The sequence below is a fragment of the Typopeltis vanoorti genome, chromosome 19, assembly GCF_054136105.1.
Source record: "Typopeltis vanoorti isolate ZY-2024b chromosome 19, IOZ_Tvanoo_1.0, whole genome shotgun sequence".
In the NCBI taxonomy this organism is placed as follows: domain Eukaryota; kingdom Metazoa; phylum Arthropoda; class Arachnida; order Uropygi; family Thelyphonidae; genus Typopeltis; species Typopeltis vanoorti.
In genome coordinates this window covers 31,341,558-31,361,454 of record NC_143567.1, presented here as the reverse complement: position 1 = coordinate 31,361,454, position 19,897 = coordinate 31,341,558, and the positions used below count along the sequence as shown (strand labels likewise).

General features: G+C 34.9%; 1 protein-coding gene across 1 annotated transcript in view; it reads right to left on the bottom strand.

Annotated features, from left to right (window-relative positions):
• Positions 1–1,034: 1,034 nt before the first annotated feature.
• The window catches only part of LOC150095968 (fatty-acid amide hydrolase 2-like), a 54,598-nt gene continuing 35,735 nt past the window's right edge, over positions 1,035–19,897 (bottom strand). Inside the window, exons 6-7 of the mRNA XM_090409138.1 lie at positions 14,411–14,509; positions 1,035–4,971 (exon numbers count right to left, since the gene is read on the bottom strand). Of these exons, the coding sequence (XP_090265264.1) occupies positions 4,372–4,971; positions 14,411–14,509 (699 nt within the window). The 3' untranslated portion in view covers positions 1,035–4,371. The remainder of the gene's footprint in view (positions 4,972–14,410; positions 14,510–19,897) is intronic.

The window sequence follows — 19,897 nt, the reverse complement described above, 5'->3', positions numbered from 1 at the left end:
TAGAAGATCGATTTCTCGTGATTACTTTTGACATATAAGAAGCGGTGCTCATTCGATGTTGTTTAATCTTTTCTTTGCTCTGAATAATTGTTCGTCCAGATGACTCATTCATTTAATTCTCACGTGCTATTTTAGCGAACAAGCGCCATTCTCGTGACTTTTATAATTTCAAGTTTCTTCTCTAATATCAACGTAAATGATAAAATGCCGCGGGGAAAGAACATATCTACGTGAAAGCCAATCGAATAACTACAGCATAAACGTGGCTCTCGTTTATGCAGTAGTTATTCGATTATTCTCGTTTATGTAGTAATAAAACCAGCATTGTTCAAAACCGCGCTATACAATGTATTCCTGTATATATATATATATATATATATATATATATATATATATCTGTTAATTATGTGTTCCTCTGGCCAGTACAGTGGCACACCCAGAGGGGGAGGGGAAAGGGCCCGGGCACCCCCAAAGAAAAGGAAAAAAAAATAGAAAAATTTCCAAAAAATTTTTTTAAATTAAAATTCATTTTTTTATTTATGTTGTGTGCTACTTATGAATTAGCGATCACTGCATATGCTCAGTTATAGGTCGTATGCGATGTGTAGTGTGTATTCGCAAAACGTCTACTCAACTCTCCCCCCCCCCCCCCAAGGTTAAATCCTGAGCGCTCGGTCCCTCCAAGATTAAATCCTGAGCGCTCGGCCCCTCCAAGATTAAATCCTGAGTGCGCCACTGGGCCAGTATGCCTGTTTTTCAGGATGAAAAAAGTTCTGAGAGTAGGACCCTTTCACCTCTGCATCTGACCTGCTAACTCACCTTCAACTAAAAAGCCCTTATAAAGAACTTGACATCATAGATAGGGATTGTCATGCACATCCTATACAGTATATGTTTATGTTGGAAAATCACAGCAAGTGCTTTTCTAATACAGTAATAATGATATGTGTTATTTCCTATTTTTAATCCATTACCAGAAATCCAAATGTTTTGTGATTACTACATACAACTCTCCATACATAAAGAACAACCAATACTGGTAAAATGTATTTATTGCAAGGACATAATGAAATGACTTTTCCAGTTTATTTGAATTAACAAAACAATGACAAATATTTACAATGTTTCTTGCATCATGCAATGCAGGTGGTCAGACTACCTGTACAGCTGTAGCCTAGAGCCACCAGTTTCATGTTTTATCTGACTGTTAACTGGGGAAGGGAAAAAATGAATATATCCTGTTGTCATGTGATAAGTATGCAATGACATGCCACTTACTGCTTTACAGGCTGAAAGCTTAAATAGTATACATAATTTAAATGTGTGGTACAAAATATTACACAGTTGCCTTTTACTTCCACTATTTGTGGATTCATCCCACATAACTCTCAACTATTAATAGCTGCTTACATTTACACTATATAAAATCAATAGCTTCCAATGTTTTTTTTTTTTTTTGACAGTATGACAGGTTTACATGAATTAGAAATTTTCTGTAATTTATGCTGGTGGCATAACAACAATGCATTAGTTATGCCAGTACAATACATAAACTGCAAAACCCTTTAAATGTAGGAAGTACTGTTGAGTGAGTTCTGAGCAAATTGTAGTTAAAGCACTGATTTATGTGCTTTGCTTGTCTAAGCTAAGGACAAAGCTTTATTTTAGCCAATTCCTAGGGTTGAGATGGTCTCCAAGGCTTTTAAAAACTATTAATACAATTTCCAATCTAATCAGAATTTAAATATAATTTGATTTAAGTGAATTTTCTGAACTTTATATCAAACTTTACTTTTTTTTTTTTTTTTTTTTCATAGTTTGCTATAACAGCAAACATTTTTCTTTTTCATCTTGGAACTCTATGTTTTATATAAGTCATACTGTCAAAACTAATTAGATAAAATCATTTATGTAAAAAAAAAAGTATTTCTTTAATAGATATTTGTGAAAATACAGATACAGTAACACATGAACAATGTTCAATTATTATACACCATATTTAAAGGCCGCTCATATTTACAGTAAAATCTTATTATAGTGCACCTGAACAAAGAATACACTTTTTTATTTTTTTTTTAAGAAAAACCTCCTGTTAAATGTATGGATTAATTAAAGTATAAAAATTGCAACTTTTACAATGAATTTAACATGCTTTTTGGTATCACACAAACCGACCAGATCTCTACATTTTTTTTTTTTTTTCGATACAAAGATGTTTCTACAATAATTTTTTTTTTCTAAAAACTCAACATTAGATCACCAACATGTAAAATAAAAATTTCTTCACCAAATCCAGAATAGAAGAATGCTTGTACTCTTCCATTTCTGCTTATAATACATTTTAGTTAGTTACTATCAGATCCTATGATCTGTCAAACGCAATTTTTCAACTTGAGAAGGACAAAAAAAAAAAAAAAAAAAGGCACTTTGAATATTCTCAGGCATGAAGAACAGTACAAATTTATCTTCAATGAGTCAGGAATAATTTTCTGATGTTTAAAATTATTTAGAATTGTTACTTCATTTAAACAGCAGGTACATGCAAGCTTCACAGTAACTTATCAAGCTATGCAATGCCTATAGATTCACCAGAGGAAGTTTTCCTAGGTCTGTTTTCAACAAACTCCACAGCTGGTTAATCTTAGAGGCAAGTAGGTAGTTTCTTTTCTATATTGAGTCAAGCATTTTGAGAGAACTCTTAGGGGTCCCACTCCAAATGTGAGAGCAGTATTCAATAACTGGAATATGGATTGGTGATTTGTATAAGGTTAATAGCTGTTCAGAGGTGAAGTAACATCTTGATCGAAAGAAAAATCCTAGGTTTTTAGAAGCTGAGGATGCAATGGTTGTGATGCGTTTATGCCAGGAGAAGCTTGATGTCAGAGTGATTCCCAGAAGAGAAATCCCATTTGTCTGGAAATTTGAGTGTTATCAAAAATAATACTGGGAGAAAATGGTTCTTTTTTGTGAGAAATAAGAAAAAAAATTTTTTTTTTCTTACTAGCAATGAAATTGATGAGGTTGTCTGAACCTCAGTGGAAGATGATTTGGAGATCAGAATTAAAGGCAGTGGTGGCCGATGTGCAATGTAAATTTATGCATAAGATAAACAAGCTTACAAGGACCTCTGAAAAGCTATGAAACAACATATACTCAATAGTGGGGGTGCTTCTTAAAAGTTAGGACCACAGAAACTTTTAAGTTGGTCCTAGAATGCATTTAACATAAGCAAAGTTAATAAAAAAAAAAAAAATTCTTTTCATACATTTCAATTGGGAAATGACAGCAGATCTAGCCAAACAAACTAGACTTTAAGGCAATCAACCTTTTTAACATTATATTTTATACTGCATATCTCAAATTAAAGAAGCTGCATGATCCAAGAATACTGCTATGAAATATCATGAGCAAAATATTGCATCCAATGAAAATATGATACAGTTAAGTGTCATACATATAAATATATATTAAATTCTGTAATAAAATTATTCTTTCTAATTTAAAAAAAACTACTCAAAATGAATTCTCTGATTTATATATGCAGAATGTATACATAATTAATATCTTTTCACAGGCTTTCTATTAAGGAACAATTAATGGTCTTAATTAGGTATAATAGATCTGCATGAACAACCACCAGTATCATGTTTTCTCTTTTTGAGAATAAAAATTATAAAACACTTATATTTAATATAATTACTGCATGTATTAAAATTACATTTAGTAAACTGTTCATTCAGAAACTAATAGATATATTAAAATAATCAGAATTTTTAAAATAAACAGCTTGATTTATGATAGCACCTTTGAAAGTATAATGGATTACATTGTAAAAATGACAGTAAATAACAGTTTTTCAAACACCATATTAAAACATGTAAAAACCAATCAATATGGTCCACAATGCCAGCTATGTCTTTTTTTATTTTAAATTACACTTAATTGCTCCTTTTATTCACAATTAAAACCAAAGTGACATAAACACTAGAAATGTTAATCAAGCAAGTAAAATTAAATGAAAAATTACACACAAATATGTACAGATATAAAAAATACTGTTGTATAAGAGATAACAATAAAATACATTAACAACAAGTCTTTCAAATGTAGCATTTGAGAAGCATTTATGTACAGTCAAGATTGCCATTTGTTTATATCACATTATACAAATGTCAATGAATATGGCATCGAAGAAATCTTTGAGACGTGTTAACAAGGCAAAATTACAGGCTAAAAACTGTATACAATATTCCTCTAACTCTCACTAATCTTTAAGCTCGAGCAACAATAACTAAAAAATGTAATTCAATTTGCATTGTGTCTTGCAAATTACTAAACACACATTACTACTCTACACAACTATTCTATTTCTCATTTAATTTGAACAGAATCTGGATTAACCCACCCTCCAAATGCTTTTTCTAACTCTTCAGCTACACTCAAGGTAAGATGGTCATTATGAAGACCACCAACTACTTGCAAACCGATGGGCAATCCTTTACTGCTGAGTCCAAGGGGGCACTGAGTAACTGGAAGACCTAAAAGGTTAAACATAGTTGTATAAGCAACATTAAATGGCTTTAAAATTGGTTGATTATGGTAAGGAGCTGGCTCTGGATGGGAAGGATATAAAAATATACCATCATCTCCAAGCATCTCCTGGAACTCTTGATGCAAATCTGCTATTACCCTAAAATATGGAGCAACTTGTTTCATGTCTTTTGTTCCTGCAATTTTGTTTAATATTGAAAGAATTATAACTGGCAATATATGGGTTGATATACCAAGAAACCATTTCAACAGTTCTAAAACCGGTTCCATTTCTCCTTTTCTGCCTGCTAGCTCAACAGTTAGAGGAGTCACATCTGCTGATGCCATTGCAAAACACCACACCTGGAAAGAGTGGCGAAGTCTTCTCAGATACACTTTCTTTGCTTTAATCCCATAAAGATTTTGAAAATAGGAAAGTACCTGAAACATAATATTTAATTTTAGAATTGTAAAAACAAAGTAAGGATATATACACATACATACAAAGGAATACTAGTGCAAGTATCATAAGATAATATTTATTAAAATTTTGAAGCCTGTCAAATATAAAGGAAAACTTTCTGTAATTAAGAGAAATTATAGGTAATATTTAATGTATTAAAAAAGAAGAAGAAGAAAACCCTTAACTCTCTCTTTTCCCAAACATACTCAACAACATTGTAAAATGTTATAAAAAGGGCTTTTGCACATATGAAACTAACTAAATTCTTAAACTATAAACAAATGCTGTCACATAAAATTGTGTCAGGTTTTATTAAGGCAGAAAATATCTTGATGTAAATAATAAACAACATTCACAGAACAATGAAAAAAAAAAACATTATGCAATATATCTGTATTACTGTGCTCAAGTCTGGTCCCGTGGGTTTCTTGGGGATGAGGAAGTGGTGGAGAGGATTCAGAGGCGAGTGACCTGTGGAAACATTCCCTATGAGGATAGATTGAAGGTGTATGAATTGCAGAAGTTGGTTGACAGGAGAAAAGAGAAACATTTAAGTTGCTTAAAGGGTTTTATAGGATAGATGCAGGGGAAATGGTTCAGTACTTTGCTAGAGGGACCAGAACAAGGGGCCATCCCTGGAAATTGAATAAAGTGTGGTTAGTAGTGGTGTGAGGACTAGATTTTTTGCTTGGAGAGTTGTGAATTAGTGGAATAGGTTGCCAGAGTAAGTTGTGAGTGCTTTGTCTGCTAATGGGTTCAAGGAGAGGTATGATAGATTGTACCTCTCCTTGAACCTCAGACTTTGTTTTAAGCAATCCTTCTGCCTAAAATAATGTTTTCTTTTTAATGTTTTCTTTTGATGATGGTAATTGAACATAATTGTCAAAACATACATATTTAGTCTGCAAGCCATATTACAAATGGTAAAATTAAATTTACTCAAACAGTAAAATTCCTGTTTAGTAACTTCGAATTTTGAACTCAGATAGTGCAGTATCTAGGCAGAAGGATTGCTCAAAACAAAGTCTATGCAGTGAGGTAAATGACACCAAACTTCTATAACATAAAAAAATTGATCATTCTAATATCCAACATTTGCAATTATACCAATTATTTGAATATCAAACTTCTATTCTATCACTAATTATTCCAACCAACCGATCCTTCCAACTGAAATAAGAAAACTGGATATCATAATTTGTTGTGTATACTTTTTTAATTATTATGAATATTATCTATATTAATCAAAAAAACAGACTGTGAATATTAGAATATCTTTCAATATCATAGAATATCTTTTAATTAAAATAAAAAGCCAAAAGGCTAGTTTTCTGGCAATTGAATAGATATTAAATGGATAAGAATATAGGATTCTTATCCATTTAATATCTATTCAGTTGCCAGAAAACTAGCCTTTTGGCTTTTTATTTTAATTACAAAATACAAGCACACCTTTATGGCATTCGTATAGTGAAGGTATGTAAGTTCTTTTCACTAAGCTTTGATATTTTCCAAGTCTACCTACTCACTGATGAGACCTCAAAAAAGGTTGAAACCGGTCTGGGTAGTGACCTCCCCTCATAATGTAATGACAGTATTACATCTCCTAGGAGCTGTGTTTTACATTATGAGAGAATATCAAGAATAGTGAGGGAGCTTGCTCCACCTTTGCTTCGAATTGCCTTCGCTGATAGTTTTTCGGCATTGAAACTCATAGATCGTAGTTATCGATCTTGAGTTTCACTTACTGGCCATATAACAATATAGGATTCTTATCCATTTAATAGAGTATCTTTATCACGTGTTATAAATCCCAAATAATAATAATAAAAAAAAAATAATGTTGATCTCATACATGACAGGCTGGTTGATCAACCCTATAGTATTTTAGTGCCATGTATGGAGAAACTTGGAAAATCATTTGATTTGAAGGCCTATATACTGGATTCCTTAGGAAATAGTCATTAAAAGTTACTTACTAAAATGATTAACCACCATACCAGCCTTGACATGTTTCCATGTCAGCTACTATTAGATATATGGATACTATTAGAGCAACATGGATATGAAGCATAAATTATTTGATATAATTTATCCATATGACTATTTGGATGCATTAGTTATTTATTTCAATCACGTAATTAAAATTAATTTTTCCACTATTCTTGTTATAACTGCCTTGAATTTCTGTGCATATGTCTAGTCACCTGAATATCTAGATGATAATGAAACAGAGATTAGTCCACAGATGAATGACTAAGAGTGCCTCAGATCTGTGAAATCTGAATACGAAGACAAATTAAGAGAATGTACTTTGCAGAGTGTGGATGATCAGATGAGAAAAGATATATTCTCAATGATATAATTGAGACAAATGAAAGATGATAAGAGCCTATTAGTATGGATAGAGGAAAATATTGCACAGGGTAATTAGGCAGTAGAAGACTAACAGGTCATTCATGGAAGCTGAATAAAAGTTATGCAAGTAAGAAAGTGAGAAGGAGACTTTTTGCATGGAGGGTGGTGAGTAAGTGGAATGCATTACCAGAGTGGGTGTACTAGTGCTGAATAAAATTTATTTATAGTCTGTAGAGTTTGGCTTTGTGTTCCGAGTCTTACAACTTCAGAGACTTGGAAATAATACTAATATCAGGTCTTTCTGCAAGGCAAAATTAAACATGTATCACTGAACCATAATTTTTCAGTTCGACTCATAGCTTCCAAACTTTCTTCACATCTTTCAGCTTTCTTTAAGTGAGAAATGCATATTCATGTAAAGCAAAGTAATGGCTTTGACCACTTGAAAGTTTAAATATCCAATATATCTTCGTCATATCTTTATATTAATTTGAACATGTCATTTTAATACAGGTAATTAGAGCAAACAAAAAACGCTAAAAAAATGCCAGCTATGTCTATAAAATCAACAGGAGGCATGAGTGCAATGATCTTTAAAAGGTATGAATGTATTATATACGACTTTATCCATGTGAATAGAGATGTGTGGACATCAGTGAAAAAGATGGCTGCCAATAACATTAAAGGACAGGGATTTCCATCTTATGCCATTTATTTTACAATGCATTTTCATGACCATGAACTGCTCTTAATACTTTTATTAATCAGCTTATAACCTCCACAACTATTTCAAGTGTTATGATCTTTTTTTAATATCAATTAGAGGGTTAAGAACATGCATTTTAGTGCCACACATACAAAAGGAATTTATTAATAGATTTTTTTTTGAATAGCTGGAAGCTGCACTTTTTGGAAAATACTTCATAAAGAAAGCTGTTCCAGAGAAAAGTGGGATATGGAATAAAAGAGGAGAAAGATATGCAGGTTCAGTGGATATAGTAGTTGAACTATAAATGGATATCAAACAGCTGCTGCTCAGGTTACTATGTCTTTAGTAGAAATGGAGGGAATAATGGATGCCAGTCAGTGGAACAATGCACATGACAGTACATTTAGAAAAAGGTACTGGTAATGTGCATTGTTCAGACTCAAGCAGATTCAGACTGTCTGTATAATAGTGGCTTGAGTGAGTGTAAGAAAGAGATCACCAATCAGCAAACTGCCATCTTTTGGACAACAGTAAGAATTTTTAGGAAAGTTTTTGGCTAAATGCGAGAAGTATTTTAAGGACGGGAAGATTTGGGATTTGTACAGTTAGCAGCTGGAAAAGTGAAAAGTTGAATAGGATGCCATCATTTCATCAAAGAATGGTATGAAATCATTGTTCAAGGACTGCCTGTAAAAGATACTGAAGATCTTCAGATGTTTTCTCTTGTTTGTTACCTGCATTCAGTGAACAACCAAAAGAAAATGTCATCGATCATTGCATGCCATGAACAACCATAAAGAAAACTGGTCAGGCAAAGACTACAATCTGCCTTCCACCCTTTGTTGAGTAGCTATCTATTTCAGACCTTATCAAATGTGACAACACAGCTTTTCCAAACCTTTTCATGACAAGTGTTCCAAGGTGGATAATGCAGGCAAGGAGATTTGCTATGGATCTAAAGTGGTTGGATATTTTTTTTAAATGTGGTCCCCACCCATGAAATGTTGTTTGCAAACCTATACATTTGTATTGTGGGTAAGAATGTTTTTTTCTATTTTTATCAATTTTTACATATTTTTTTATTTAATTTTACATAGTCTAGAAACTCTGCTGTAATAGACAAAACATGAAACTTTTTCAAGGCACTTCAGGCTTCCAATAAGTGGATTGGTGGGTTCACACTAGGCAATGAAATTCATCTCCCACTTAAAGAAAGGGATCTGTAATTATGATTAATAATTAACTGGTAGACTAAGTAATAAATGAAGCTTGACAGTTAATAACCATCTCTATTATTTTAGAGAGGATTGAGGTGAAAGTAACAAATTGAATATAGGTTTGCTTCCATGCTGTGGGACAGATGTCAGCTGGATATAAAAGAGTGTAGAGATAATATCAAATAAATATGAGAAAGTACAAAGTTACAATTAAGTAGCAGATATCACAAAAACCAAAAGATGTAAATATCTAGGTTATTTAAGACTTCTGATTTCTTTCTGATAAAAAGCCTAAAGAGACACATGTAACACTCTTTCTGTTAAGGTTGAATTGAAGGCAATTTGCTTATGCAGATGATGGAAGAGAGGATTGATACTAGGTGGTCAGCATTATCTTTACGTGTTGTTACAGTGATGTTATTTATATGAGAAAGATAAACAGAAGCAAAGATGAGAGTTTGCAACCAGTGGTTTTTACATAAGACCAGAAGGCACAATGTCATTTGTACAGGAGGTAAGTTGTCTGTATTTGGTGTACAGAAATTGAGATTTGGATTTGCTGATTGCAATTACTGCAAGCTCCAGCATAGGCTGTGAATGCAGAAGTTTTATCATCAAGCCACTTGTGATATGATGATTTTTTTTTTTTTTTTTTTTTTTTTTTTTTTTTTAAATAATTGGACTTCCTCAGCATATGGTTGTTAAATCATGGTTTGGAGAGCAGATGGGAATTCTGAATGGAGTGAGAATGAAATGCCCTCCTTGTAATAAGAATAATTTCTTTAACTTAAAGGGGATTTAAGTAGTATAACTACAAAATGAAGAACAGAAGTCCCAGAGGTTGTCCCCTGCTCAACAGCACTATAATACCAGTAGACATTAGGTTGAGAGAAGGGCATAGGAAAGGAAACTTGCACAAGATTATAGTCTGAGCACCAAGAAGAGAAATGTCTGTTACAGTATACTTGGAAGAGAAACTTGCTAAGAAAATAGAAGGTGATTATAATAGTCTAAGAAGTCAACTTCGGGAAGTTTCATGGAGCGAGGAATTGGAAGGCCGGGATATCATTAGTGCGTGGGAAATTGTGAAAGAATATTTGTTAGCAGCAATGGTAAGTATACCACGAGTGAACAAGAGGACACAATTTGGAGTAAAGTGGATGACAAATAATATTAAACAGGAATTGCAAGCGAAAAAGAGGCTATGGAAGAGATACAAGGAGACAAGTGAAGAGAAGATGCATGAAGAATATAAGATACAGGCCAGAAGAGTGACTAGTATGGTAAGGAAGGCGAAACTGGAATATCAGAGGAGATTGGCCCTAAGATCCAAAGAAAATCCTAGGAAATTTTTTAGCTATGTGGCCAGTAGGAGGAGAAATGACTGTGGAAGAATGATATTGTGGGATAAAAATGGGAATAGAGTGACTGATGCAGAGGACATAGCGGAATTGTTCAATGAACACTTTATTGGAGTATTTCATCATGGAGGAGTCAGTTTTAATATTAGAGGGATAGAGTGGGTTCGAGGTTTAGAGGTACAGGAGGAGAGCATGTTTCAAATACCGAGTACTCTGGATGTCAGTAAAGCTGTGGGAATGGATGGTATTTCACCACGAGTTTTGAGAGAATGTGCTAGGGAACTGACAGTGCCAGTGACTTAGTCTTTTCAATGAAAGTCTGGCTGCAGGAAAGGTGCTCATGGAATGGAAGGAATGTAAGATAGTGCCATTGCATAAGGGTGGTAGCAGACTGGAAGTGTCTAATTATAGGCCAGTTTGTGTGTCATCAGTAGTTAATAAGATCTTGGAGAAAGTAGTGAAGGACCATATACAGCATTGGGCAGATGAGGGTAATGTTATCTGTGAGAGTCAATATGGATTTGTGAAGGGACGCTCTTGTTTTACCAATTTGCTAGTCTTTTATGATAAAGTTACAAGAACATTAAATGAGGGAAAGGCATACACTGCCATTTTCTTAGACATAGCAAAGGCATTTGACAGGGTGCCACAGGATACGTTTTCAATGAAAGTCTGGCTGCGGGAAAGGTGCCCATGGAATGGAAGGAAGGTAAGATAGTGCCATTGCATAAGGGTGGTAGCAGACTGAAAGTGTCTAATTATAGGCCAGTTTGTGTGTCATCAGTAGTTGTTAAGATATTGGAGAAAGTAGTGAGAGACCTTATACAGCATTGGGCAGATGAGAGTAATGTTATCTGTGAGAGTCAACATGGATTTGTGAAGGGGTGCTCTTGTTTCAGTAATATGCTAGCCTTTTATAATAAAGTTACAAGAACATTAGATGAGGGAAAGGCATACACTGCCATTTTCTTAGATTTGCAAAGGCATTTGACAGGGTGCCACATTATAAGCTGATATTTAAATTGCACCACATGGGTCTGGATGTCAGATTGGTCAACTGGGATTCAGAATTGGCTGTCCGATAGGTATCAGAGAGTTGCGTATGGTGGGGCAGTTTCAAGGAGGCAGAGGGTTAGAAGTGGGGGTCCCACAGGGCTCAGTACTGGGACCTATATTGTTTAACCTTTATATCAATGACATTGTCAGTGGATTGCAAGGGGATATTCAGTTGTTTGCAGATGATGCGAAGCTGGGAAGGATTATTAGTAATAGTGCAGATGTGGTAGCCCTGCAAGAGGATTTGAATAAGCTAGATAGAGGGACAAATGAATGGGGGTGTCGGTTTAATGTGGCAAAATGTAAGGTCTTGAGGGTTGGGAAACATCGATGGGATGCTGTATACTCTATGGGAGGAGTTATACTGGAGGAATTAGGGGAAGACAAGAGATCTGGGGTTGATGATTGAGAAACCTGAAATTTAGGAGACATATTGCAAAGGTGGTGAAGGTAACACAGAGGATTGCTGCAATAATGAGAAGGACACTGACCTGCAGAGATAAAAGGGTTATCATTCCATTGTATAAGTCTCTGATCATAGACTATTGTTCTCAGATTTGGTCCCCAGGATTTGAAGAGAATAAATTAACTGCAGAAAGGGTACAAAGGCAGATAACAAAGATGGTTTCAGGACTGTACAATGTTAGTTATGAGGATTGGCTGAGGGAATGTGGACTGCAGAGATTGGTGGATAGAAGAAGGAGAGGTGACATGATTGAGACTTTTAAACTATTGAGAGGTGGTTACAGGGTTGACACTATGGAGTTCTTTCGCTTGGTTGAACAGCGGGAAGGAGTGATGACAAGAGGCCATCCCTGGAAGTTACGAAAGGAAACTGTGAGCAAGAGGGTGAGGAGTGGTTTCTTTGCATGGAGAGTGGTTGAACCATGGAATACATTGCCTGATGGAATGGTGAGAGCGAGAACGGTCAATGAGTTTAAGGAGTGGTATGATAGACTTTGTGTTTCTTAGGAAGGACCACCCACAATGAGTCTTTTGACTCCATGGATGCCTGAATAATAATAATAATAAAAGATCAAGATTACTAGATGTGTGGAAAGAATATTCTAGCTAGTAGATAAGACAATTTTCATTACATTGTTTATAACAAATATTTCAGCATTTCCACCAACTTAGTCAGTGGAAGTGCAAAAGGGCAGCCAGCTAGAGTTGTGTATGCTAAAGTCATCATGGAAGACAACTTCCCTGTTTTGGATTTCAGCTACAGGAAATCATACTTTAACAATAAGAAGTTGAAAGGTGTCATCAAAAGGATTTCCAGAATTAGGAAAGCAATAAAGACAGTAGATAAATGATACAAAAACAAATAAGGAACAAAAAAAACTTAAGCTATGGGGAATTAAAGAGTTTGCATTCTTCTATATGGATTATCAGACATATAAATGCATGATAAATATATACAAAAAAATTTATATATATCAGTGCAGGATTAAGCAGTAGTGCACATAATTTAAGTTTGTATTTATGTAGCAAATGCCAGTTAAATAGATGGGGGGTGTGATTTTTTTTGCATTTTTCTAATAGGAATATAATTAATCTTTGATAAAAAAAAAACCCCAAAAAACCATTACATTACTGATGAAGAAGTTAGATGCATAATTAAGCAATCAGGTAATAGCCCTTCATCAGAATAGAGTATATACTGATGTGTGAGGATGATATTAGTGAAGTCATATTTAATGTGTGCATGTTAAGATTCTCAACCTACAGCTTTGTTTATGTTTTGGTACCCAAACTTTTTTTTTTTTTAAATCAGAATGCATTTGTTGGTAATGTTTTACAGAAGAATGTTGCCTAAAATGATAAAGTGGTATATTTATGCCCAGCTGCGTTGACAGGAGGTAGCCTGTCTCACGGCATGGCTTAATAAGGGCGCTCATCTCATTCAGCCATATTCAGTAGGCACTGTCACTATGCTAACAATTCCTGTTAGCGTAGCAAGTGCGGAAAGAAGTTTTTCAAAGCTTAAACTGATTAAAAATTATTTGCGAACAGCAATGACCCAAGAAAGATTGGTTGTTCTAGCAACTATATCGACAGAGCTTACAATTTAAATTTAGAAGAGTTTATGAACAGTTTTATTGTGCGATATCCCCGTAGAGCAAACATTTAATTAATATTATGTAATCGTTTTTTGCATTAATGTTTCTCTTGTAATAAAAACAAAATAGCAATTGGAGATTTTCTTATATTTTTGTTTTATAATCTATCAGGGGCAATATTTAATTGTTTGCCTCAGGGTGCGATCTAATTTGGCGATGGCCGTGTTTATGCCTGTACTATTAATAAGTTAAAAATCTGAAGAGTAGGCATAAAGAAGAGTTTAAATTACAGGATTGAACAAGTCTATATACATGTGTGTGTATATATATATCTCTCTCTCTCTCTCTCTCTATATATATATAAAATTTTTAGTTTGATGCTTTCTAACATGAGATATTTCACCACCAATCTGTTATGAATTATTTCAAAGCACTGACTGAATAATGAACTTCAGACAGCAAAGGTCAGCGGAATTCTGTAGACTTTTGAATACAGAAATATATTTAACACAAATACAACAGATTATTATACAGCAGCTATTTAAAAGTTATGCAATTTGTTAATCACTGGTAAGTGATCCAGTTAGCTCTAGTATGTCACAAAATTGATGATTAGTGATAAGTTATCTTAAATACAAAATTTTGTTACTAACTTTTTTCTGAGCTCTTTTAATTTCAGGATCAACACGGGTATGAAATGGGTTGCCTCCATCATCTTCCATATAATATATCTTCAAGTGGCGCATATTTACCTGTAACAAAATTTAGTTAAATTTCAATTTACAAAATTTAAGTATACTTCTAATGAAATCTAGAATTTTTTACACAAATCATATAAAATAAAAAATGCAAATAACAAGGTCATCTAGTTTAATTTTAATCTCATTATTAGCTTTGAAGTTTAAGCTGAAGCTCAGATACAGGGACTATATATTTACTCAATGTAAATGTGAGGGGAAAAAAAAAATATATATATACATTTTTTTTTGTGATAAGTTATCTTAAACATATATAATTTTGTATAAAGCAGGAGCTTTCCGAACTGAACTGTTCCCTTTTTAACGTTTAAAACATTTCAAATTTAAAAGGCTCCCATGCTAAAAGGGTAAAAAATCTACCAACAAGAAAAAAATTTCTCATAAAAAAAAAAAAAAGATGGGGGGGGGGGTTCTTTGCTGGAGAACTAAATGACAGAAATGAATTCTTAAATAAGCAACAGAAGTGAAAATTTGGTGGCAAGATCAGAGCTAATAATAATGGTAACTATTAATTAATTTTAAGATTTGAACATAGACCAGTCACAGCTCACATCATGTTCAAGCACATATATTTGCATAAGCGTATTGAAAATGATTGAAATGGGAATGACTGCTCCACAGCCAGAGTTGTCTTTTGAGGTTCCTGCAAGCAAAAAGCAGAAAAGTAACAAGTATTAGATGGTTTCTTATGAAGGGATAAAAGAAGATAACTGGGATGATTTTCAGATGAAGATTATCTCAGTTATCACAATCCTGAAGTGGCTTGAAAAGTTCCATTTAGTCTCTAGAGAAGAGTTAATGGACTATTTAATGCTTATCCAACCTCACAGTCATCACATACTATAAGTTAATAGCCTTCTCGTGGGTGAGATTTATATTAAGCAAAATCACCATTATTGTTACGCATGAGTGATTAGAATGGAAATAGTGAGAGATGAAGAGAAAACAGACAAGAGGAACAGGGAAATAGAGGGAGTGCATGTTGAAAGTATGTGTATGGGAATGATCAGCATAGGAATGGAATGGATCAGGATGTGAGTAGGGCAGTTGAGACTGAGTGATTATATGGGGTAAGTAGTGATAAAGGTGATTAGGTAAGGGCAGGTATGGTGGAGAAATCACAACCAACTAGTGCCTTGGTAGGACTGGTTATAGACACCTCAACGTGAACTGCTTTGTTTATTTACAAATGCCAGAAGTATCAGAAATAAGGGGGATAAAATTGTTTCACTGATTGAGTTTATTCACCCACAAATCAGTGGAATAAGTGAAACATGACTGAATGAAGATGATATCCTAACAGGAATAGGAATCAAGAGATACAGTGTTTCTCGAGAGGATAGAAAGGACAAAAAGGGAGGGGAGTGATGCTGATTTTAGCAGGGGAATTATATCCACATAAGGTAGATATGAAAGAGAGAAATAATGGCAATAGTTCTGAGGCAGTGTGAGGTGGAGGTTGACAGGAAGAGATATTTAGTTGGATGTTGCTATAGGCTAGGGAATGTGGAGGAAGGCGATGAAGAAATATATAAGCAACTCGGGTTAGTGAACAAGGGAAGGGTTGAGAAGGGCATGCGAGGATCGAGAGTTTTAGAGCTGATCATTTCATAAGAATATGTAATCATGAGTGGGGTTTTTGTACTGGTGAGAGAAATATCAGAAATAAGGACTTGGGTTAGTGAACATTTCAGAATAAGGAAAATGAATTTCTCAAGTTCTTGAGAGACAGCTATCTTAGGCAGTAAAGGTACAAAAGGACTGAGAGTTTTAGATCTGATCATTTCACCAGAAGATGTAACTGTGAGTGGGGGTTTTGCACTTCCCTCCAGTTGGTGAGAGTGATCATGAAATGATCATCTGGGTTGTGGCTAGCTATATGAAGACTTCTTTGAGGAAAGGATATATGTGAAACTACAACATATATCCTTTCCTCAAAAGACAGCTTGGAGCTATAGCATGGAATGAGGAGTTGAGCAGTAAGGAAATAAATGCTACTTGGGAAATGACAAAGAAATACTTACCAGCATCAATGTGTGAATGTTCTTATTCGAAAGGTCCAAAGGCTGAATAAGGTAGGTGTAAAAGTTAAGGAAGAGTGTAGATCTGATGGAAATGTTTCATTTGAGGCTGTGTGGTGTGAGATAGAGGCCAATGGGACAAAGTATTGTTGGTTGCTGCTATAGACCTGGGTGTTCAGAAGAAAATGTGGATGACATGCATCTACTGATGCTTCAACTATGGTGATATAGATTGAAAGAAAGGAGAAGCAAATGGCAAAATGGAAATAGAATTTATACAATTACTAAGGGATCATTAAAAGAAACAGCATGTGATGGAAGGGACCAGGGGTTTGAGAGTTGGATCTGGTAATAGCATCAGAAGATCTATCTATAGCTGCAATGGCAACTCTTCCACCAATCAGGGAAAGTGACCATGCAGTCTTGTCCTGGTAAGTTGCTCAACATGTGGAAATTTCAGTCAAGAAAGGGTTTATGCAGAACTACAAAGCTGGTGATTATGATAAACTTAGGGAGCAACTTGGAGCAGTGCTATGGTATAAAGAACTACATGGAATGAATATCATTAGTGCATGGGAAGTGGTCAAGGATTGTTTGAGTAAGGCAGTATATCAGAGTGCATACCTAGGGTCAGGAGGATAAACTGAGCAGGGCTTAATGCGTATGACTAGCAATATAAAGCAGGAGCTGCAAAAAAAAGAAAGCATTGTGGAAGGATGAGCAGTATGAAGCACATGCAAGAAGGGTAATTAATATGGTAAGGAAGCTAATCAGATTTCGAGAGAAAATTAGCTAAGCAGGCCAAAGTAAATCCAAAAGAGATTTTTTGCTACACAGCAAGTGGAAAAAAGAATGATCATGGAAAGATAACTTTACTCAGTACTGATGGTAGGAAAGTGACAGAAGCAGAAGAAATAATTCAGTTACTAAGTGAATAAAGTAATAAGTTTCAGCTCTGGCCAAGTTCCAAGGGAATGGAAAGAGGGTAAGATAGTTCCATTACATAAAGCTGACTCCAAGACAGAAGTAGTAAATTACAGACCAATTAGTGTCTCTGAAGTGGTGGTTAAAGTAGCGGAAAAGTTGGTTAAAAGTAAAATTCAGGAATGGGTAAATAGGAATATGATACTTTATAGGGGGAAGCATGACTTTGTAAAAGGTAGGTCCTACCTCAGTAATTTATTTGCATTTTATAATAAGGTGATAAGCAAGATAAATAAATAAAAATAAGAACAGCCATAGCTCAAGATGCCTTCTGGAAAAATAAAGATCTGCAGATATTGAGACAAAGACAAGAATGATAAGAACATTAGTGTGGCCACTTTTCACATATGAAAGTGAGACCCTGGGTATTCAAGAAAAGAGTAAGACCCTTTGAAATGTGGTGCTATAGGAGAGCTTTGAAAATCTCATGAACAGATTACATGACAAATACAGATGTTCTACAGAGAATGAGAACACAGAGATCTTTATTACAGAAAATGATCCAGAGAAAGATGAGATTGACAGGACATGTACTGAGAGGTTCAGCAGGACAGAGGATACTAATAAAAACTATGTTTTAGAAGGAAAAATTATGGGAAAAGGATCAAGAGGTAAAAAAAAGGACATGTTTTGAAGATATAAGATCATGGACAGGACGACATGGCTATGCAGAAACGACAAGGAAAATCACCAACAGAGAGAACTGTAAGGACATGGTGCTGCACCCTCTCACTGAGGAAGCTACATGAAGAAGAATAAGGTGATAGCAGAATTGGATAGAGGAAATGGCTACACCATGATACTGCTGAACTTTGCAAAAGGCATTTGACAGAAACCACATGGAAAAGTATTACATAAGTTGGAGCAAATGAGAATGGATATGAGGCTGGTGGCATGGATGGGGTGGCTGATAGATATCAGAGGGTGGTGTATGGTGGAGTGGAATCAAGACAAATGAGTGGAGTGCCCCAGGGCTCTGTACCACTACTCTTTAATTTGTATATTAATGATATAACAAAAGATTTGAAAGGGGACATTCAGTTGTTTACCAATGAATGCAAAACTAGGAAGAGCAACAGTTGATAAAGGTGATGTAGATATCTTACAAGATGATTTAAATAAATTGACAGTGTGAGCAAAGGACAAGGGTTGTCAGTTCAATGTTGTAAAATGTAAGATAATGCACTTTGGGATGAAAAGATTACACACTTCATATAATAGTGATGGTATCAGTTTACAAGAAATTGATGAGGCTAGTGATCTGGGGGTTATGGTGGATAGTGATTTGAAATTCAGAGGATCTATTGCAAGAGATGGCAAAATAGTTCAGAGGATTACTTGGATGCTGAAGAGCACAAACTGACAAGTACAGATAGGGAGGTTATCATCCCTTTTTATAAGGCTATGATTTGGCCACATGCTGACTGTTGTGCACAGATTTGATCACCTGCATTTCTTGGGGATCGGGAGTTGGTGGAGCAAATTCAGAGATGAGTGACCAAGCTGGTGACAGGTCTGTGGAATGTTCTCTACGAGGATAGATTTGAGGGTGTTTAGCTGACAGGCAGAGGAGAGGAGATATGATAGAAACTTATAAGTTACTAAAGGGACACTATAAGATTGACAGAGAAGAAATTTTTCAATACATGGAGGAGTAGAGGGAAAACAAGGGGTCTAAGAGTGTGGTAAGTAAGGGTGTGCGGACATGGTTCTTTTCTTGGAAAGTGGTGAATGAGTGTAATGGACTGCCAGAGGTGGTTGTCAGCGCCCCAACAGTGAATAGGTTTAAGGAGATGTATGATAGGTATTGTGTTAATGGATAAAGTGGGTCTCCCACTATGAGTCTTTTGACTCCATGGAGTGCTCATATAAATAATAAAATAATAATAATTTGTTTATGTTGCAAATTTTTTCACTTGGTTATACTATAAGTTAAAGATGGCAATAAATTATATTCTTGGTTTTATCTTTTATCCAACTGTAAGCAAAGTTTGTAAGTGAGGTCACTTCCCGACTAAGTTACTTGTATAGAGGCTTCACATCAATTGACTTAAAAAAAAAAAAAAAATCAGCTAATGCCTCTTTATTCCCCATATAGGGAGTAGGAGAGATCGTTTTAGCCCTATCTAACTTTTTGGAGACTGAGTGGGCAGTTCAATCTCCACTGGTACCCAATCAGAGATAGCCGGCCTAAGGCTATCACTAATTAAGCGGCATGCAGTGAAGAGAGACAGCTCAACAAGTGCCACCATCTTGTGGTCCCTAACACAATATATTTAATGTCTGAAATAATGTGGGTTCTACGGTCAATTTTCTTGAGTTTATGGGATGAAAAACCAGAGTTTCTGGGAGAAAACACCCGCTTGCCCATGTCAGA